This window comes from Glycine soja, chromosome 15 (assembly GCF_004193775.1).
Source record: "Glycine soja cultivar W05 chromosome 15, ASM419377v2, whole genome shotgun sequence".
NCBI classification, from domain to species: domain Eukaryota; kingdom Viridiplantae; phylum Streptophyta; class Magnoliopsida; order Fabales; family Fabaceae; genus Glycine; species Glycine soja.
The window spans coordinates 51,348,598-51,372,217 of NC_041016.1; the positions used below are offsets into that span (position 1 = coordinate 51,348,598).

Below are 23,620 nucleotides of genomic sequence, written 5' to 3' on the forward strand. Positions count from 1 at the left end.
AAGAAAATTAGTTATTAACATTAAATTTATCTATATTTATAATATTTTTCTAAATTTATCCTTAGCTTTATTAAAAACCTACTCCTCTTCTCTAATCTCATGAGAGAGAGAAAAATATAATTCATAATATTTTAGATAAAAATGATTAATGTACATGAGAGATGAATGAAGTCTTATAATAAATGACAAAAAAAAGTTATTGATTATGTCTTATAAATAGGAATCAAGAGAGTATATTAGAAGGACTAAAAAAAATTAATAAGGACTAAAAATAAATATTTTATTTTATTAGGGACTTAATGTATTTTTTTATTAAAAATCAAAAATAAAATTTACTAATTTATTAGAGATAAAAATATATTTAACTTTTTTTTTCTCTTTTGAAAAACCATTAGTTATTAATTTATTAGTTTTTACTTGTGGAAAGGAAAGAGATTTAAATTAAGTTTCTCCTAAAACTTTATTCTTCTTTTCACCAAATCAATCTTATATCTACCTATTTAATCCTTCTAAATTAAATTAATGTTACTAAAACTTTATTTTAGTCCTTTAGCGTATAAGACATCAGTTTCTCCTAAAAAATTTGTAGAGACTTAAATTAAGTTTTAGCAAGTTAGATTAAAAAGACCATCGTTAAAAATGTTAAAGGACTAAAATTGAAGGTTAGAATAATAAATTTTTATTTTGTCTGGTCCATAAGTTTGTTTAAATTATATATTTTATTTATATTTTATTTATTATTTATTTAAAAATATGTATATAAATAATAATAATTTAAAAATATTTAGTATCATATAATATATAATTATATTTAATTAAAGAAGATAATTAATTATATTTTTAATTGGAGATGTTGTCTTAAAAAAAGTATAAAAACCTGTTGAAATTTATTATCATTTGTTCTTTCAGCTAGTAATAATAATAATGTAATACCTATATGAAATGTATAAATTAAAAAATATGATAAATATATATTTATAATTATTTAAATTTTGTGGGATTATAATTAGTAATTTTTAAATTCTTTTATTATGAAAATTTAAATTTATTTTAAAATGATTTTTTTAATCATTTTGAAGATATAGTAGCTAGTTTTAATCTCATTATGGCTTCAATTCAACACTCTCTATTATTATTATTATTATTTCATTACTTGCTATTTTAAATTCATTAATCTATATAATTTCATCAAAAAAATATATTTATCATTACTTGCTTAAGACATGATTTATGACACCTGTGTATTAACCGACTATTTAGTAAAGACAACAGTATATGTAGTGTATTCCACACAAAAGGTAAAGGAGATTAATTTCAAAACAAACTTTCAATCCCATAGGTTACAAGAAGACAAGTTCACACGGAAAATAAATAATGCAACGACATAAAGTACGTACGTGCCCAACTCATGCCTAATTGTAGATAATGCAATTTATTAAGAGTTTAATATAATTTATAATTGATGAAAGTAAGGGGAAATTATGCCCCATAAGATATCAATTTTTATTTTAGATAGCAATAGCATAGAGCATGAGCTTTCTATTGATATTGATTTAGTTGTTGTCCTGAGTAAGGTAAGCATTAATTTTTTTGCACAACTCAACAGTGGATTGCAATAAGGTATGAGGGTCAGGAATGTGATCTTTCTGTTTCTCATATTCCACGACACATTGCACTACGCTGCCTTTTTCCTTTGGAGTAACTTGCATTATAAACTTGAAGCTCTTATAATGTCCCAGCACGTCTCCTTCTATAACCTTGAAGCTCATTTTTTTGTTTTTCTTGTCTATGCCTTCAATCACCTCCTTAGCCACACAAACTTTTCCCTCTATTGTTGTAAGTAAGAAAGAAAAAAAAACAGCAGATACTTATTTTGGATCGTAGTAATCATTAAATTTGTCTAGCACTACTTTACCCTACTCATTTTTCTAAATACAAAATATTAATATTGAGAAAAGAAGCCAGGACAAGCTGCACTAAAATTACCCTAATCACTTTAAAGCCAAGATGAAATAAGCTATTTGGGCAACAATAGACACGAATGATAGTAAAATCATTTTTTTTGTATGTTCAAACACAATAATATGATTTAAAAAAATGGTTGAAAACTAAAATATAAAATCAACCCCTTTAATTATAGCGGTCTCTTTTTTGAAATGAGCATTTTAAAAAATTAAAACTAGAAATTCAGTTTATTGTGGTTCAATTTATTTTTCTTAAAAAAAAAACAATTCACTCCTTCTTCCCGTTAACTTCAATAAAACTTAAGAAAGAAGAAACAATTATTTTCTAAAAACAATACACCCAAACATGCACTAAGGCATTCTAAAATTCTTAATTAACTAACACATAAGCAATAAACACGTGAAATTAATTACTGAAATTTACTTCAAAGAAAAATTACTTCAGCTTTGAAAAAAAAGTAAAACTATTACCAATTAATATCCTTCATCTCTAGAGAACACTTGAATTATCAAAAGGGGCAGAGTGGGGGAATTCTAAGCTAAGAGGAAGTATATGTATCAAAGCCGTAAAATAATCTGTAGTTCTTTTAAAAGTTGAAAGTAAGAGGGTTAAATTTGTTTTTGTTTCTTTAAATTTAGGGATTTATCTTTTTTAGTTTCTCAATTTTTTTTATTTTAAATTTGTAAAAGGTTTTTTAGTCTATTTTTTTATAGTCTAGATGTATAACTAGTGACAATTTTTTATCATGAAAGTGATGAAAAAATATTTTATAAATTTATTAAGGATTAAAAAAGATTAATTTCTAAATTTTAGAGACTAAAAATATATTTAAATCAAAGTTATAATATGAAAAGAGAAGTGCTAATAATAAGTTTTTTAACATACTTGATTTAACACACTCTATTATATCATTAAAAATTATTAAAAAAATATAAGTAAAATTTATTAAATAAGGAGTTACTAAATTTGTAATTTGTAATTATAAATTTTAGTTAACAATAAAGAGTGTGCTTACAAAAAATAATTCAAGAGTGTTTGCTAGCGGTTCTGATTTAGTAAAGGGAAACCAAGTGGAATCTTAAGGTTTGTTGATAAAATTTTGAAGAAAAAAAAATTCCCATACCGTATAAATAATTCCAGGAGATGATAGATCCCTCGGTGCCCCATGCACCTTTCAGAATTTCAACAGACAGTGCTTTTTCAGGGAAGATTTTGGGAATTTGGTGTGTCTTGTGGCATAAAACATCATAGAACTGTTCAGCTGAAGCCTTGATACTCACGTTAGCTTCCAGCTTTTGAAGTTGAGAGTATGCCATATTTACCTAACTCCTAAGGTAATAACACACAGATTGAGAGATATATCTATTGCTACACAAATATGTGCATTTTATAGGTGCATGAAAAAGCATTGTCAATGCAGCATTACCTTAATAACTCTAATTAACAATAATTAGGAGAATGAATTATCAAATGACAGTTTTATAGCAGCTTCACCTTAAGCTTCATTTTGAAATATTTTATTGGTTAGTTGTTAAAGAATATGTGCTCGGAAATGTAACTAGAACCACCATTATTGGAAGCATCTCCTTTGTTATCCATATTCCGGCTAGGATAAAGATGCTGGCAATAAATAATATGGCTATATATGGGCACACATATCTGAAAAGAGGTAATATCTTGATATATCAAATTCTTTGAAAATAGCCAAAAAGTTCAGTTGATGTACACAAGGGCTTGATAGCTAACAATTGAAAGCTCCTAAAATTAGTTTAAAAAACTAAAATTATAAGACTTTAAAATTAGTTAAAAAATTAAAATTATAATAAGTTTAAAACTGAGTTAGAAGTATTCAATAAAATTCTCCTTTAATTTAAACTAGATGATAAATGTGAAATGAAAAAAATGGACGCGCTCCTATGAAATTTTAAACTTATTATAATTTTTGTTTTTTAAACTAATTTTAAACTCTTATAATTTTTTAGAGATCAATTAATTTAATTATATTTTTAATTTTAAGTACTGTATCTTTTCATATTGTGTATGCTAGTATTAATCTTATTTTATGTCTTAAAATATTTTCAAACAAGTATAAAATACAATAAAAGTAAAATAAACTTTAGTAGTGTTCATATTTTTATTATAATGATTAATGTAATGGTTAATATAACTTTGAAGTATATTATTAAAATTATGAAATAAATAATATAGTGTAATGGTTTAATAAACAATCTAATGTATTTTTTTAAATAATAGCAGAAATAAAGTAAACTAATCAACTATCATTATCAATATCTTAAAGTTTAACATTAAAATAATAAAATGCATATTAAAAATATTTTAATAGTTAAAATAAATAACATAATATATATATAGACCAAACAGATGACAAAAATAAAAAAAAATTATTGTTAATAAACGGAAGGAAGAAAATAACATGAAACCACCTTATCTAGCTAGAAAAGGTTAAGAAGGAAATTTAATTAGGGCAAAAAAGAAATAAAATATAAGAAGTTGGAATGCAGTGTTTTACAAAAGGCTATTAGAAGTAGCATTTCAAAAAATATTACAAACTATAAAAAATTTGTTTACCCATCACAACGAAATACATATTTTTCATTGGTTGTATGATTGATGTAAAATGTATTCACTTTTTTACATTAGTTGTTTTGTAATCAATGTAGAAGTTTCTACATCATTTATGAAACAGTCGATGTAAGAAATGCTCTTAGCAAAAAAAGACAAATAAAATCAATTTCATTCATCAGAAAGGAAGAACAACATTGTCACCAACAACAATTTCATCAAAAAGAAGAACTCAACTCTTCATATAGATTTATTCACATTAAAAAATAATTAAAAACAACAATACAATAAAAAAAATTTACAAATCAAGAGAAAACCAAAACTCGACTCCATCGTGATCTTAAATTTGTGAGGTTGACATAGGGGTTTCGTGCGATAGCAGAAAGAACAACCCCAAGGAACCTCCCCAACAAGATAGTGTATTGGGATTCTTTTAAAAGAAAAAGAAAAACTCTATGTTCTTTGAAGCTTTGCTTTAAAAGTGGACCAAGTCAGAGATGTTCAAATAGTTTTATGAAGGTTCATTAGGTTTTGATTAAAAACCTAGTCTTTTCCTAATACATTTTTATTGAAAATCCTTTTGTCATTAGAAACATTAGTGAAGAAAGGAGAAGAAACATAGAAGATCATTGTGTTGTTGCTTTGTTTTGAGGAATGCATAATCGAGGTAAGGGGGAGAAAGCTCTCTCTTACTTACTTTATGATTTTGTGATAGGTAGCGGGTTTGTTCCAAAACTATAACAATGTGATTTTCTACCATGCTTGATTAAGTATTTTAATTAGATTGCAAGAGTAATTAAATTAAATTTAAGTGTTTGTAATAAATTAATTAATTAATTATGAGGTGATGACTTGTGATGTTTGTATATATGATTACAATTATGTATGTGAAAACCTTGTTTAAGGTGTGGATAATAAGTTTTAGAGTGTTTGGATTGAGATGAGTGTTTGGACTGAACCACAACACAAAATACTCTCATTTCACTCTCTTCTTCCTCTCTGAGACAATCCATCATTAGAGAGTGCAAGACATGGAAACCCTCACACAAAGGACCTTGTTGTTGAGCTTCTTTTTTTTTTTTTTTTTTTTTTAATTTGGATTGATTTTAGAGGTAAGAGGCCCTCCTCTTTCCCCTCTTATCTTCCAATTTTGTTTTCTTCTATGTGCACTTTCCAAAGTTTCATAAAAGTGTTCTCTTTCAAGGTTTTGATGTTTTTTTTTGTGGCTTTTGGGATCTGGGTGGTGTGGATGATGTAGAAATATTGTAGGAGTGAGGGAAAGCTTGCATCTTGGACTCAAAGTCTCATCCTTTCCTTCATTTCTTCATCTCAAAGCAAGTTCATTAAGTTTGATAGGTAAGGGAAGCTTAAACCAACTTCAATCTTATGTTTGATGTGCGGAATCATTGTTTTTGGCTCATTAATGTTGTTTTGATTCAATGTTCATGTTTGGAAATGAAAGATATGAGTTGGAGTTGGATTGAGACTCAATAAAGGGTCAATATCATAGAAAATTCATGGTTCTATAAACCTATGGTGCTTCAGCATGCACTAGGTGACACTTATGTGCAATAGGGGACCAACGCTATTAGGGGACTGTGCTTAAGCGCACATTATCCTAAGCTTAAGTGCAAACTTTCAGAGTCCAAAAAATAGTGGTAGAGATTGCATTTGGAAAAGTGATATTCACAAAAGTTTTAGCATTGGATGTTAGCTAACAAATGGCTTTGGTCACACCTAAAAATATTGTGTATAACTCCAGAATTGATCAAATTAGTGAATAAAGGTCAAATTATTAGTAATAAGTAAAAGTTTCATATAGATTGTAATTTTAAGCATAGTATCTTCCAAAATAGGTCTTCCGATAAACCAAAAAGTTGGATATAATGTTCTTAGCTTTGAAATGAGACAAGAACCAACTTAATGGAGTTAGTATATATTTATTTATCATGTTTATAAGCTATCAAGGTCATAGGTAAAAAATAGAAAATGAAGGAGATAATAACCCAAAACTTATGAGATGTTTTAATAACATTAAGACATGAAGTGAAAAGTTGTTATAATGGTATAGTGGTACATATTTATGATTTGATTGGTCTATGATATTATTGTTGAGAATATTTACATTGATAATGAGATAGTTATGTTAATTGATGAATATCTTGAGTTGTTTTGGTTGATTTCTTGATGATGAAATGAAATGTGGTTAAGATAATGTTGTTTTATAATTAAAGTTGGCTTTGTATGAGAGCATGATATCCACATTCATATGACTTTTTGGTGAGATGTTTGTAAGAATTTAAGGTGTTGAAATGATTTGCTATGCATATTAAACTATAGGTGAGTTTATCAGCGTGATGAACATATTAATGATGAATCTATGATATTATAACTTCTATCTTAGGATGTTGAGATTGGTGAATGAATTTGTGATGATGTATGATATTGATTTGAACGATCATAACATACATGCATTGATGAATTACATTACATGTGAGTAGGAATGTATGTTGGGGGTGCTAAGAAGATCCCCAACCTAGTTCTGGAGGTTTTGGTGGTGACTAAGCGCCTATAGAATGGATAAATGGGCAAATCCCTAGATAGGTCAAGGTTATTGCAAGCCTTACCGATGTAAGCTAATATCCATATTCATCCATTTTTGATAAAATTACACTTTCTCTGTAGAGTTAACTCAAGTCTCTCCAAATGATCAGATCATGGAGTGTGACTATGTTAAGGTATGTACTTAGGTTAGTCGCTCGAGAGATGAAATCTTTCGGGAGTAAAGAATTAACATGGCATAACATGATAGACAAACATATGGATTGATAATTGTGACTTGAAAATGATGTGTTACTTGACGAGTCATGATAATATTGTGATTTTTGATGATTGATGAACTAATGATGGCGATGGTGAATGATGATTGAACCTTTATGTAATGATTGATAAATTGATGATTATTATGAGTTGTCTTGTTATGAGAATTCTAAAACTTATGCTTTTTGTATGATTTCTACATGTTATATTATATATGTGATGATGGTGAATTATGCTTTAATTGTTAAGTTTTATCCCTTTTTAGTATGCTTGTTTTGGTAAGCTTATCCTTGCATTCTTTATACGTGTGGTTTATGTCAGTATTAATCTTGTATTTGATGTACATAAGGAAGAGATGACTAGGAGGTGACCCTGGAGTGATTAGAACGTCACAAGAAGGTGGATTGAATTGTGTGTTTGTCAACTTTTCCTAAAACTTTAATAATTTTATGAGAAAAAAAACGTACTAAAAAATTTATAGGAGTAAATTTTAAACATTTTTATATTTATGAGAATGAAAAACATATTTCACCCTAATTTATTTAATTTTTTAACATACATATAATTGATGACATTAATTAAGGGGTAAATAAGCCCCATAAGACATCAATTTTTAATTCTCTGATAGCAATAGCGTAAAACACAGTACGTTTATTTTGCCATTAAATTTAGTTATGGTCTTGACTAAGGTAGGCACCAATTTCTTTGCTCATCTCAACTGTCAATTCCAATAAGGTATAAGGGTCAGGAGTATTGTCATTTTGTTTCTCATATTCCAGGACCCAATTCACAACGCTTCCCTTTTCCTTTGGAGTAACTTGCAATAAAAACTTGAAGCTTTTGTAATGTCCCAGCAGGTCTCCCTCTATGACCTTAAAGGTCATTTTATTGTTTTTCATGTCTATGCCTTCAACCATCTCCTTAGCCACACAAACTTTGCCCTCTGTTGCCCAAAATCAAAACCCAAATAGATATTTATATTATATCAGAGTAGATAGTAATGAAACAAAATTTTAAGGCCAATATGAAACGAACCATTTGGGCAGCAACTGCAGACATAATTGATAGTGAAGCCATTTTTTGTATATTCGAAGACATAAAAAAAGTTGATAAGGTTGGAAATTAATATATAGAGTCAACTTTGCTCAGCGGTTTCTATTTTCAAATGAACAGTTTAAAAAAATTCACATTACATCCAATTAATTAAGTGTGGTTATACATATTTTAAAAATATAATGAATCCTTTTGTTGGTCATCTTTTGAGTTTAATTTTGATAAATGATTTTTTTTTATAAATGATCAATGTGAAGATTTTTACACTATCAATTAATTGGAAATGAAATTAGATGTTATTTTTAATTACAATTATTTATTTAGAATATAATAGCAATGTAAGGAATTTTCGCTCTATCATCTTATCATGAATTTTCTTCCTAATATAAAATTTATTTATAAACTGTCGTGTAAGTAGTATTATTAACTTTTGTAACAATTATTTCGTCACAAGTCATATTTAAAGTTATTTCTAATTGATTTGTGTTAAAATCTGTACATTAATAACGTATGAAAATTAATTAAATCCTTATTTTACTATGTTTTAATCAAATTCTATTTTTTTTAGAAATCTTAAAAAACAATTATTGTTCTCAAAAGATGTACTCAAACATGTACCGAGGCTTCCCAAAATTCCTAATTATCTAACGCAGAAAGCCATAAATTATGATACTAAAATATGTACTTTGTATAACAATTATTTCAATATACTTTGGGAGGGGAAGACTAGGCTAAGATGAAGTATATATATCATGGCTGCTATAGTTCTTTTAGAAGTTGAGAAACATATTTTGTATAAATGCAAACGAGAAAGGAATATTGCTATTTGTTGTTAAAATTTTGATGTCGAAATTCACATACCATGTAAATAATTCCAGGAGATGACGGATCCCTCAGTGCCCCATTCACCTTTATGAATTTCAACAGACTGTACTTTTCCAGGGAAAATGTTGGCAATATGGTGTGTCCTGTTGCATAAAACATTATGGAACTGATCAGCAGAAGCCTTGATGTGCACATTAGCTTCCACCTTTTGAAGTTGAGAGTATGCCATATTTGCTTCACTTCCAGAAAATATGTCGACAATGCAATAATATATATAGTTGTGAAAAAACGGTAACAACACAAATTGAAAGATACATACTAATATCTTATGAAATACAAATATATATATTATTTTATAGGTGAAAAAGCATTGTTGATATTACCTTATAGTAATAATTCAGAGAATGAGTTATCAGACACTACAACGTACATCATCTAAAGCTGCATTTTTATATATTATATTGGTTAGTTGTTAAAGGAATATGTGCTTGGAGATGTCTCCATAACCTCCACTAGCATAGGCATCTTCTTTTGGAACCTGATTCTGGCTATGATAAAGATGCTGGCAATAATAGGGCTCTGCTGGTTCACATAGTTATGGGAAAAATGTGATTGGTGATGTACAAGTGCACAATATTATACCGAGCTAGTCAATTAAGTTTTAGGCATTGTAAGTGCTAACTATTTTGATTCTTATATAATTTGACAGAAAAAACTTAATTAATTTTAGTCCTTGAGTTTACAAGATGCTAATCACCGAGTCAGTCAAAATGTCTCAATGGTTGTCACTAGTGTCTTCCAAACTCAGACTAAAATGCTGTTTTAGCTTGTTACAGATTAAAATGATCAATGATCAAAATGTCAAGGACTAAGCTTAATTTACTACCATAATACCGTACAGAATTACAAGACCAGGAAATCTTCTGTTCTAATATGAACCGAACTGCATCGAAAATCTACAACTTCAAATTAAAAAGTTATAGTTATCTTTAATATTTTATCATTCAAGAAAATATTCTAATCGTAAAAATCATCTGCCTCTAATTTTGAATTACATAGCATTCAACCCAAATAAAAAGAGATATAAAAAAATGGGGGCATAATTGCAAAAAGTTGCAGTATGGTTTAACCTTTTCAATTAACTTGTTCTAATGAAACAAGCACGTTTAATAATTATGAAACAAAGAAAAAAGAGTTAAGAAAAACATATAGATATAACTTAAATTGGATTCATTTTTTTTATATCTCAAATTAAAATTTGGTTTTTTAGTTTTTGTAATTCAGAAAATGTTATTTTTGGTCCTCTTCATAAGCCTCCCTATCTATATGGGATAAAAGAATGTGTCTCTGCAATTATATAGGAAGGAATATAATTTTTATTAAATAATTAGTGGTAGAATATGGAGTCGTTTCTCTACTACTGGACAATACACCTGCAGTGATATGTTGCTGCTATATATCAAAACTATTAAATGTAAGACTCTTAAGTGAAACTTTAGAGTGCAAACAATAGCGTGCCTTGTCTTATTGTTTTTGTATAATATTATAATTTTCAATTAATAATATCATGTTGTAGATGATAAATTATTAAATATTGATTAAAATATATTTTTCATCTTCGTATACTTTGAAATGTTCAGGTTTATTCTATAAATTTTTAGTATATTTTTGGTTCTCCTAAACTTAAAATGCATTAAATTTTAGTTCAAAATTAGATTCAAGTTATACGAGAATTTTTGGGAGTTATATAAAAAATTATAATAAATTACAGAAAAATCACTACAAATTACAAAAAAATATTAAAAAAAATGTAATATGTGACCCTTTTTTATGGTGGAGATTTTTATATACTTTGTTACATTTTTTTTTATATTTTGTGACAATTTTTTACCTACAGAAATCCAACAACTACCGCAAATTATAAAATGTAGGTTTAGATATATTTAAACCTAACTCTAAACCAAAATTTAACACATTTTAATTTTATGAAAACGAAATCATATACAAAATTTTTACAGGAATGAGATTCAAACATTTTTTATTTTATGAGAATAAAAAATATATTTTAATCGTATTATCGTATCCTAAAGGGGCTGATAATAAAATCCCAATGCTAATTTATTAATATTTCTATACTTAATATTATTTGTATAAAAGATGAGTTTTGTTTAAGTTAATTAATAAGGAAAAAGTAATATTAATTTAAGTTGTATAGTAATACTGCAATTATCACTCGTGTCATTATCAAACATTTTCTTAACAATTTGTTCATTCAGTTGTTTTAAATAAAAAATAATTTGAACTGTTCAGCTTGTAAATTAGTACTACTAAAACATACAATGGGGTTTCTTTGGTCTTTTGCTCTGCAATACAGTTTCTCTTGCTTTATTCACTGTTTTCATTCACAGTTAGTAATTGTATGCTTTCTTGTCATGAAGATGAAAGCTATGCCTTGTTGCAATTTAAGAAAAAGGTTTGTTATTAGTAAGTCAGCTTCTTATAATCCTTTCAGTTATCCTAAAATATCATATTGGAATGCACCCACAGATTGTTGCTCATGGGATGACATTCAATGTGATAATCACACATCTCATGTCATTGCCATTGATCTTAGTAGCAGTCAAATACATGGTACAATATATGGATGCTAATAGCAGCCTCTTTTGCCTTAAACACCTTCAAAAAGCCTTGATTTTTCTGATAACCACTTCAGTTACTCCCAAATCCCATCAGAGATTGGTAAGCTTTCACAGTTGAGGTATCTTAACCTTTCTGAAACCAATTCTTTTTTTTGAAATCCCTCAACCTGTTTCACATTTGTCCAAGTTACTGTCTCTTGATCTATGCAGTACATTTTATTCTCCAGATGCAATCAATCTTCTGAGTCTCAAAGCATCCTCCCTAAGAAGCTTAATTCAAAACTCAACTAATGTTGCAAAACTTCTTGATTTTTGACCATTTCATCATCTGTACCTGATATATTTACAAATATTACTTCTTTGCAATTACTCTCTATTTGCCATCGTGAACTAAATAGAGAATTTCCAGCTGGAATATTCCATCTTCCAAACTTGAGACATCTGATTTTGGAAAATAACCAAAACCTGACTGGTAAATTTCCTGATTTTCATTCAAGTGCACTAATTACAATGTTAGAACTCGATGGCACAAGTTTTTATGGTACACTCGATGGCACAAGTTTTTATGATACACTACCTGCACCATTGGAAATCTCAAGTCTTTGAATTTGCTATCAATTTCACGATGCAAATTTTCAGGGCCTATTCCTTCTGCTTTTGGAAATCTCACTCAGCTTTCGTATCTATATTTGACTACAATAATTTCAAGGGTCATCTTTCTTCATTCTTGGTAAATCTTACCAAATTACTTGCCCTGAGAATTGGTTTTAATGAATTTACTGCCGACACCATGTCATGGATTTGTAACCATTCAGGAATAAGTAATTTGGGTCTAGAGTTTGTAAGTGTTGGCAACGAGATTCCATTATGTTTTGTTGGTTTTGTTTTAGAAGAAAGAAAACCTAGAAGAAGAAATTAGTAGAAAAGGTAACGTAAGAGTGTATTTTAGAACTGCAGGAACTTTTTAAATTTTATTGACTCCTATCTTCTTCCTCAGAACTTCAACCAGTTGACTTACAATGCTGAAATACTATTGTTTCCTTCTCATGTGAATGAGCCTTTGGCATTTTCAGTTTTCAAGTTCTTAGTCAGGAACTTTAAACACTTCTCATTATGCTCATTTTTTTTGTAGATTTCTCTCTTAATTGTAACTTCTGGTTTGTATGCTCCTGCACAATAGCTACTTTCTCTAAAACAGATTTTTCTTGTCCATTTTCTGCTGCCAACCTTGCTTTAGCAGCACCATTTCAAGATGTGAGAGCTGCTATTTCAGAACTAGCTTAATCTTCATCAATGTTTTTGCTTCTTGTGCCATAATTAAGTGTTATTCTCTTTTATTGGAAAAACAATTTGCTCCTCCCCCATTGGATTTAATGCAAAACTTTTATCTTTCATTTTTACTTTGAGAATATCTTTGTCACTAGCGTCTTTAATCAAACAGCTTTTGTTCTCAAACAACACTTTATAACCTTTCTTAACTAGTTGTCCAACACTCAACAAATTCTGATCAATTTCAGGAACATACAACACATTAGAAATTAATTTTGTACCTCTGTTGGTTGAGATTGTTACATCTTTTTCCATTTACAACGATGTACTTGTCATCTCCAACTTGAACCTTCAATGTGCTTGAATTGCTTAGTTTCTTGTTGTTTGTCATGTGGTTAGTAGAATCACTGCCAATAAGCCAATTCTAACATGATTCAATGCTAGAGAAACTTGTAGCAGAAAATAAGTACTCTTCCTCCTCTTGATCAGCAGCCCTTGCAACTTCACAATGTGGTTTATTCTTGTTTTTGCAAATAACTTCATGTCTCATTTGATTACAATCACTAAACTTAGCATTAGGTCTTCTCTAGCATCTAAATAGAGGATGACCTTTCTTTCCGCGGTGTTGGCAAGGGGGATAATATTTCTTCCAATTTCCTTTTGCATTGGTTAATTTTGAATTTGATCCTGATCCATCAAAATTCTTGTATTTTGTCACATTTTCTTGTTTGGCAGCTAAAGTTCCTTCAACTGTTGGCAGCTAAAATTATTGGGCATACAAGTCCTTATCACTTTCGTCAAAGAGATCTTGGACAGATCCTTTATATTTTTCAAAGTGGTTATTGATGTTTCATATCTCTTAGGCACTGTAACAAAAAAAATTTCAAATAATTTTTGAATTTGTAAATGTATTGTCTAACAATCTAACCTTGTTAGCGATGTCAAACAATTTGTTCGAGTAAACTTTAATTGTCTCAGACTCTTTCATTTTTTGCAACTCAAATTTCGTCATCAAGTTTAGCACTTGCATACCTCGAATCCTCTTGTCCCCTTTATATTCTTCCTTCAAATAGTCTCAAATTTCTTTGGGTGTCTTGAGACTCATGATTCTGGTGAGGATCATTTATGAAACACCAGAAAACAAACATGACCTACCCTTTGCTTTCTTTGTTTTCCTTTCCTTATGATTTTTAATTTGGGCTATGATGGAGTTTTCAGGCAGCGGATGAACAATATAATCCTCTTCCGCAGCTCCCCATAAATCCAATCCCTCTAGATAAAACTCCATTCTTATTGCCCATAGGTCATAACCTTCGTCATCAAAGACTGAAAGAAAGACTTGGGAGAAATTTTGATTCACCTTCCATTCTACAGGTCCCGTAAGAAAATGACTCTAGATACCAATTGCTGGTTTTTGTTTTAGGAGAAAGAGAACATAGAAGAAGAAAGTAGTAGAAAAGACAACTTAAAGAGTGTATTTTAGAATTGCATAAACTTTTTTAACTTTATTGAATTTGACTTCTATCCAAAAACACTAAAATAACTGAATAGAAATCATGCTGCTACTGATAATGGGTAAAACAAAATTAGAAACTAACTTATCCATGACAGCAAAATAACAAATTTAACTTATTCAAACTAAAACTACTTTGGCAGCATCTCAAAGGCATGATCTCAACATGTTTTGCAAATCTCACCCAGCTTTCTACATTATGCCTAGGTTATAGCAATTTAAGAGGAAAATTTCCATCTTGGATAATGAAACTAACTAATTTAGACGTCATGGATCTTCTAGGAAATAATATTTAGGGTGAGATTCCAAACTCTCTCTTCAAACTTGAGAACCTTGAAGTTCTTGGTGTGTCCTATAATTTGTTTGAAGGAGAATTGGAGTTTGACAAGTTTCTAAGGCTCAAAATGCTATTTTATGTTGGTTTATCTTTCAATAATTTCATGTTAATTAACAGAAAAATTCTATCTAAATGTTAGCCTTTCTCGAATTCAAGTAGTGGATTTGCGTTCATGCAATTTGAATGAGTTTCCAAATTTCTCCAGACTTGCCTCAGCTATCATATCTTTACATGTCAAACAATAATGTCAATTCATTCCCTAGTTGGAAGTGGTAAAAAACAAGTCTCCGAGGCTTAGATGTTTCCCACACCTCGTTGATAGGAAAAATATCCCCACTGTTATGCAAATGGAAATCTCTTATTCATCTTGATTTATCATTTAACAGCTTCAGTGGTATGGCTCCCTCATGTTTGGGAGGTTCTAGCCAATCTCTTGAAATTTCGGTTCTGAAAGGAAACAAATTGGTTGGCCCTATTCCTCAAACATATATTATAATGCTCTCAAAGTCATAGATTTAAGCAATAACAGTCGACAGGTTCAATTGCCAAGAGCATTGGTCAACTGTAGAATGCTAGAGGTTATTGTTTTCAGCCATAACCATATAAATGATTCATTTCCCTGTTGGTTGGGATCTATAAGGTGCCTACAACATGCACATTTCCCAAACTGCACATCATTGATCTTGCTCAAAATCAATTCTCTGGGAGTTTGACTACAAAAACAATCCAGAACTGGAAATCCATGAAAGCTTCTAACAAGAGTCAATTACAGTATGAGGATTATCTGACCCATTTGATGATGGGAAGGTTCAGTTTGTTGATGGATAGTTACAATTACTTGCTTACAATGTTTAACAAAGGGATGGTCCTGGTTTAAGAAGAGCTCCAAGAATTTTACATGTTGATTGCCATTGATCTTTCAAGTAATAAATTATGTGGGGAGATTCCAGATGTTATGGGAGACTTGACAGGCCTTGGTTTGCTCAACCTGTCCAACAACATGTCCAGTGGCACCATTCCTTCATCCTGAGGGAATCTTTCAAACCTTCAAGCATTGAACCTTTCTCACAACAATTTATCAGGGTTGTTTCCCCAACAATTGGAAGAACTAACCTTTCTTTCATACTTCAATGTATCCTTTAACAACCTCTCGGGTTCTATACCACAAAATAAGAAGTTTTCTACAATTTAGGGCAATCAAAGACTGTATAGGAATCAATTATTGAAGAAATGTGAGATGCAGGGTCACCATTTGGTCCACCTTCAGCCTCTGATGATGGTCAAGACTCGGGTTTTTTCATTGAATTTGACTGGAAAGTGGTTCTGATTGGGTATGGGCGTGAACTTGTTGCGGGAGTGGCGCTGGGAAGGACTTTCAGTCATGAGATATTTGCATGGCTTAAAAGGCTCATGTGAGTTGAGTCATAGATACAGAATTTACATGTGTGGACTATGTTTTCCTTTGCTTGTTGTCATTTCCCTTTCTTTTTTGTTTAGCAAGAGTGTTTTATGATTTATTCTTTTCAGATGGTGTCCAATATTGAAATAAAAGGATCTGGATTCTTTCTTGTGGGAGAATCTAAATCCTACTAGTCATGTATGAAAAAATCTAGTAAGTATTATGTACATGTATGTGATATGAATGTTTAAAGCTCACTTGTGAATAGATTACTCATTTGAATTACATTAGTAACCATTCAATAGCTGGCATACTAGAGATAACATACCCTGGGCAATGCTAAGGATAAAAGAAATCAAGAATAAACTAACTCCATTGTACAACACCTTCATTCATTATGCCATATTAGCGACCCAACAAGCTCAAGACATTGAGAATGATCATGTGAACCAGTTAACTAACGTACCGCAGGAAACCTAGAAAACCCACATGTTAGCATACGACTTGCTACAACTTGATATTCACTAGCACAAAAGGAACATGTGTGCACATCATAAGAAGAAAACAAGACACAAGGAGTAGTATATCGCCATGATTCAGTGCTATGAGACCAAAACCACACGATGCCAATTTCCAAAATCATGAAATGAGAACATGGTTAACAATGCTCACTGACGTATTAACAAAGGATATCATGTGATTAACAGTTATAGCCACAGCAAATTTACTATCACTGTATAATTCTATAGATACGTGTAGAAAGGCTCAAAGGTTCAGACAAGTCAATCACCCACAAAAAAAAAGTTATTCTACCAAACATCTGCCACACAACCAGAACACTCTTTTCAAAAGATCTTTGCTGCACACATGGAAGACAAGGTTAGAGCATGTGACTGGAAACAAAGAATGTTCTATGCACATATACTGATCAAACCGCCAATATTATATGGGTTTAATATTTTATCGAGCAAATGACTTGCAACAAAAAAACTCAACCAATGCAAAACAGAGAAGCTAAAGGCAGGTTTTTTTCCAAACAGATTATTAATTACCACAGAATGATGAGAAAAATTATTAAATTAAGGAACATCAAAAGCATAATCAACAGACTCAGAATACATTGGCCTTTGAATGTTCAAGTTCTACAGCAAAACAAAATTTACCAAAAGAGGAGGTGGGAAATAGATTATCTTGAGCACAGAAGCTTTGCAATCTCAAGTTTGAGATACAAATAAAATTAATCTTCATAACCACATGTGTAATTTGTGACTGCCTACTTGGTTTTGGCTACCAATTGTGTAGTTGAGTAGTTCTTTGTCCATTTTTTTTTGTTGGAATCAGTCCTGAAATGATGAATCATCAAAGCCATTGGTAATGTCTGCATATTCCTGGTTGATTTCATTTAATAATGGTTTTTGGGTCTTGAATTTCTTGTCTGATTGCTCGTGCGTGCGTGTAGGTTCGTGCTGTTATGGAAAAATATCATATGGAGAGAGCTAGATGCTTGACAAGGCATTCTATGAGGAAGAGGTGAAAAGGCTTTGCTTGGCATTTGAGCAACAGGTTTATTTTTTACAGTTCTAAGTATCGAAATATTTGGCTCATGTAATGAATTAGTTAAATATTTTAATGTTTGTTGGATGTTTCTTAATTTACTAACTGATGGAAACAAAATTGGAAGTCATTGTGCTGGAAGGAAATTGATTGGCTTAAGTATAACTACTTTATTCTTTGTTAAAACTGCTCTATTGATTTAGTTTTGTGCTTAGTTGAGAGTTCTTAGGTTATATAGTATTAATTAACATGTGCATCAATCATGATCTTGGTTGTGTCATGACAATCTTGATCATGAGAAGATTTAGGACACGCCTAAAGATAGTAGTTTTGGTCGAGCTTGAGAATTCCACACAAAGACAATGGAGATTTCAAACACAGTTTGATAAGTTATAAGCAATGACTTTCAATCCCATAGGTTACAAGATACAGTAGCACACAAATAATACATGAGGTACGTGCCTAGCTCACGCCTAGTTGTGGCTGACACAATTTATTTAAACTTTTAAGATATACAATTGATGATATTAAGGGGTAACTAAGCCCCATAAGTCATCAATTTTTATTTTTCGCATAGCAATAGCCTAGGACATAGCATTTTTATATTGCCATTAATTTAGTTACGGTTTTGACTAAGGTAAGTATCAATTTCTTTGTTCATCTCAGCTAACAATTCCAATAAGGTATGAGGGTCAGGAGTGTTGTCATTTTGTTTCTCATATTCCAGGACTCAATTCACAACGCTTCCCTTTTCCTTTGGAGTAACTTTCAATAAAAACTTGAAGCTTTTGTAATGTCCCAGCAGGTCTCCCTCTATGACCTTTTGAAGGTCATTTTATTGTTTTTCTTGTCTATGCCTTCAACCGTCTCCTTAGACACACAAGTTATTCCCTCTGTCCAAAACCAAAACACTATCAAATATTTATTTTACATCATAGTAGTCATTAAACTTGTCCAACACTAGTTTACATTAATTATTTTAAAGCCAATATATATTGGCCTGGAACAGACACAATTGAAAATGAAACCCATTTTTTGAATATTCAATGACAAAAAATTGCAGTTTTAAAAAGCTGGAAATTTTATATAGGCTTTGGATAAATTTTATTAATAAGTTTATTACAAAAATATCATAGTCAAATTTGCTCATAGTTGAAGTTCAGATACCATGTAAATAATTCCAAGAGATGATAGATCCCTTAGTGCCCCATTCACCTTATGAATTTCAACAGACTGGATTTTTCCAGGGAAAATGTTGGCAACATGGTGTGTCCTGTCGCATAAAACATCGTAAAATTATTCAGCAGAACATGGTGTGTCCTGTTGCATAAAACATCGTAAAATTATTCAGCAGAAGCCTTGATGTGCATGTCAGCTTCCACCTTTTGAAGTTGACAATATGCCATATTTGTTTCATTATTGAGAGGGTATAGAAAACATGTGGACAATGCAGCTGTATATATAGTTGTGAAAAAAGAGTAACCACACAGATTGAATGATATATCTAATGATGTAATAATATGTTATTTTATAGGTTATGCATTGTATTGCCTTAATAATAACTAAGGGAAAAGGAAGAGAGGCACTCCGTGCCACTTTATATATTTTAAATAAAATAAATAAAAAGAATAAGAAGAAAGGTTTAGAAGTTAAAAAAAAAAAAAAAAGTATCTAACTAAAATGTAGTGGGCGGGTTGTTAAAAAAAATGATGAAGGATAAAATTATCTAAAAAAAAGTGTACAAATGAAATGATTCTCATTATTAATAGTTATAAATAATTAACACAATAAATTATAAAAAATGACAGAATTACTTTAAGCTGCATTTTTATATATTTTATTGATTAATTATTAAAGGAATATGTGCTTGGAGATGTTACCAGAACCACCACTAGCAGTGGCATCTTCTTTCCATTTCAGATTCCGGCAATAATGTGGGTTCTGCGGGCACATAGCAGAAAAGGGATAATCATGCATGATATAATATTCTTGCAAAATGGGGAAAAATGTGGTCGATGTACAAATGCATAATACTGATTGAATCAACTTAAGTCCTAGACATTGTAAGTGCTAATTAATAATTTTGATTCTTAATTTTATACTAAAACTTTATTTTAGTCCTTGAGTTTACATGATGCTAGTTTCTCCTATCAAAATGTCTGAATGATTTTCAGTCTTGCCTTTCAAACTCAGACTAATTAAAATGCTGTTTTAGCATTTTAAGAGATTAAAATTATCAATGATCAAAATGTCAGCGACTAAGGTTAATTTACTACCATAATACCGTGGAGAATTACAGGACCACGAAATCTACTGTTCTAAAATGCTATATGAGTGTTGCAATATTTATAATATAAGTTTTTTTTCTTCTAAAAAATAACTTAAGAGCATAAAAATATATATTCTACATTTAGTTTTAAAAGTAATTATGAAGATGACACAAAAGAAAAATCGAAACTTTGAATTGAAAATCCTAAAATATTTAAAAACCCAGGACATTATTTTTTTTGTTTAATACACAACATTACCGATGATGGGATAAAAGTACAAAAATTACAATCTTCTACCTGACCAATTAAAAATGCAACTGCACAGAGCTTTTTCTTTAATAATCCCACTTTTATAGTTTTCTCTTCTTATTTATAATAGTTGTTTAATCTTTCAAGAAAGTACTTCCTTTATCTTATAGATGGGAGTCATGAGACTGAAACGAATTCCAACACCCATCCATGAAATGGATCTCTCCATTTCCCCCAACCCTCCATATATTTTAGCGTCGACAACTCAGAAAACAAAATCAAATGTGGGAACTGAACTGATAAGATCATATTCAAGAGCTGAATATAAGAGGTGAGATGAAAAGACATCATCAACAAGGTCGAATGATACATATTTTAGTTTTTGTTGAATTTGAAATATTTTTGCCAAGCATTAGAAACTAAAGTTGATCACTCTGGATAAATGTTCTTTTCTATACGCATATGAAAATTCAGATCCAAACTTAATTATATATATTTAAGCAATGATGTTCTTGAGCACGATGGAAAGTGAACGATTGATCAAGGTCCCATACTTAAAAGGACAGCATATTTTATTTATTTATTTTATATAAATATTGAAATAATTTTTACATCTTTTAGTGAAATAATTACAACTTATAAGTAACTAGTTAACTATTGATAATGTTTTCACTTACCAACAAAAATCTATCCACTATTTTTAGAAAAGGAATCGACAATTTAAATACAACGTATTGAACACAAAAGAGAAAAGCTTGATATATTATTTACTTTCATTTCCATTAGCATTTACATAATTACGCAAACAAATGTGTAGACCTTTCTTTCTTTACCGCTAACTTCTCCATCTCTTATCTTTTCTAGCTAATATCATTTTTGCCAGCGGCATAGCTCTTTTGGGGCGGGGGAGCCACGCTCTACACAAATTTTTTCCAAACATATGTAATTATAAGAAGTTTTTTTTAGAAGCAATGAGTTTAAATGAGTGTAATGAATTACAAGATTATGTAATCAATTACAAAGTGTTAGAATAAGTAATAAAGTTCACTTCTATTTGAAATTTGACTATCGATTATTAATTTTAATTATCGATTATAAAGGTAACTTTAGGAGAAAGAAGACTCTCTAGCTCCACATAATCGATTGTCACATTTAGTAATCGATTAGATTGCATATAAAAATTTTGGAAGCTCTCTGTGTGACGAAATAATCGATTACCACATTTGATAATCGATTACTCTAAAACCTCAAAAGCTTAAGAAGCTCTCTGTGCAACGAGATAATCAATTACCACATTTTTGGAGATGCAAAACAAAGAGGAATTTTAACGAATTAATCGATTACCATATTTGATAATCAATTAAATTTGTTTTGGTTGTTAAGATTATAAATAATATCACTTGTTCTTTCTTATTAGTGACTCTTGATACAATCTTATATTTTAGAAAACATTTTATGAAAGTCATCCAAGGGAATTACTATGCATTTCTTTAAGAGATTCAAGTTGATAGAAAATGTTTTGTTTGTGGATGGATTGAAGCACAACCTTTTAAGCATTAGCCAATTGTGTGACAAAAGTTATAAAATTGCTTTTAATAAAGATTGTTGCACTATTTCGAATCCAATCACCAATCAAATTGAGTTTGTTGGCAACTAGATAGGTAACATCTACATCTTAATATTGATTGTGTTTCATCACCACATTTGACATGTTTAACTAGTAATGATGATGTTTCTTGGCTATGACGTAGAAGGGTATCTCACTTTCAGATGAATCATTTAAACAAACTTATCTCTAAAGAGCTAATTAAGGGACTTCCTAAGCTCAAGTTTCCTCAAGTCGTTGCAAATGTCGTGGATGCTAGCATGTTTGGGGTGTATAATGATGACTTCTCATTATACATAAAGCATGAATATTTTTTTAAAAATAAATCACGGTGGTCAATGTCTAAGCATCTTTGTTATACAATTGTGAATTCTGTGAGTCACTTTACATTATTGTATATTACCTAACTGATTATTTTATATTCATGCATAATTTATTATATTTTAACAACAATAGACATATGACTGAGACAACTATGCGAGTGGGGAATGTCGATGTGTATAGATTCCTCGAGCCACGATCTATACAAAGATCTGAGCAATCACAATTTGAATCAAAAAATTATATTAAAAAATAGATGCAGAATTCACAAAGAGGTGTGTACCTTAGAACCTACTTGAATATGTAAGTTAAACTGAACAAATCAATTTAAATCATGTATGCTTTATAATAACTTAATGTTCTCCAATATAGTGCACATTGACAAATGGTCGTCATTTTGCCTAAGGACAATGGTGTCATCTGGTTTTGTTCCTTCAACAATAAGCCCGACAACTACTTCAAAGGAATTATTAACAAATCAATTGTATTTTGTAAGACATTTAATTTATGATTACAATTTAAAATTAATATTTTTATTATATAATACACATACATCTTTATCTTAATCAATGCTTTGAAGGGATTCAATGAAAGTCAAGGGAGTAAATCTAAGACTACTGTTAGATGGATCGTAGTTAAAGTAAGTCATTTAAATAATGTTTCATGTCTTAAAAATTAAATTTTATTACGCTTCAATTAACTTTGAATATCTAAATATCCTATTCAATTTAGTGTAATAAGCAAGAAGGAAGCACTAAGTGCAGATACTACATAATGCATTGGATGTCAACAATAGTCCTAGGAGGTTTCAAGGATAACTGAGACACACTAATTGTTTACTTCAAAACTAACTAATTTCTTATAATTGTTATTATTTAGACTCATTTATTAACTTATGTTTTATTATATCATACAGTTACTGATTAAAAGACCATTGGAAATAGAGAGAATGAAGACAATTCACATTTAGTGGACAAGATATTATTTGAAAGTTAAAAATGAAACACTAGGAGTTTAAGTAATTTTAGAATTATAGAGTAGCTATTATGTTAATTTAGATTAGGTTACAAATCATTTTATGTATTGACTTTCACTCTCCTTATAGTTCATTGTAAATATTCAATTATATATTATGGACAAAATTTAAACTGCTTGATAAAAAAATGTCTGGTCTGCTTCTGCTTTTCAATTTACAAGTTAATTTGGGTAATTACAAA

General features: G+C 30.0%; 2 protein-coding genes and 2 pseudogenes across 2 annotated transcripts; 1 reads left to right on the forward strand and 3 right to left on the reverse strand.

Moving 5' to 3' along the window:
* Nucleotides 1–1,276: 1,276 nt before the first annotated feature.
* Nucleotides 1,277–3,412, reverse strand: LOC114387091 (MLP-like protein 43). Its single transcript, XM_028347216.1, has 2 exons — nucleotides 3,089–3,412; nucleotides 1,277–1,828 (listed from the first exon to the last, which is right to left on the reverse strand). Exons 1-2 carry the CDS (start codon nucleotides 3,279–3,281, stop codon nucleotides 1,554–1,556), a joined length of 468 nt encoding a protein of 155 aa, XP_028203017.1. The 5' UTR covers nucleotides 3,282–3,412; the 3' UTR covers nucleotides 1,277–1,553.
* A 4,440-nt stretch (nucleotides 3,413–7,852) lies between these two features.
* Nucleotides 7,853–9,517, reverse strand: LOC114387069 (MLP-like protein 43). Its single transcript, XM_028347185.1, has 2 exons — nucleotides 9,283–9,517; nucleotides 7,853–8,311 (listed from the first exon to the last, which is right to left on the reverse strand). The coding sequence occupies exons 1-2, from the start codon at nucleotides 9,473–9,475 to the stop codon at nucleotides 8,037–8,039; spliced, it is 468 nt and encodes a 155-aa protein (XP_028202986.1). The 5' UTR covers nucleotides 9,476–9,517; the 3' UTR covers nucleotides 7,853–8,036.
* Nucleotides 9,518–11,684: 2,167 nt separating this feature from the next.
* LOC114386281 lies at nucleotides 11,685–16,420 on the forward strand (annotated as a pseudogene).
* Nucleotides 16,421–18,364: 1,944 nt separating this feature from the next.
* On the reverse strand, nucleotides 18,365–19,369 carry LOC114386496 (annotated as a pseudogene).
* Nucleotides 19,370–23,620: the final 4,251 nt, after the last annotated feature.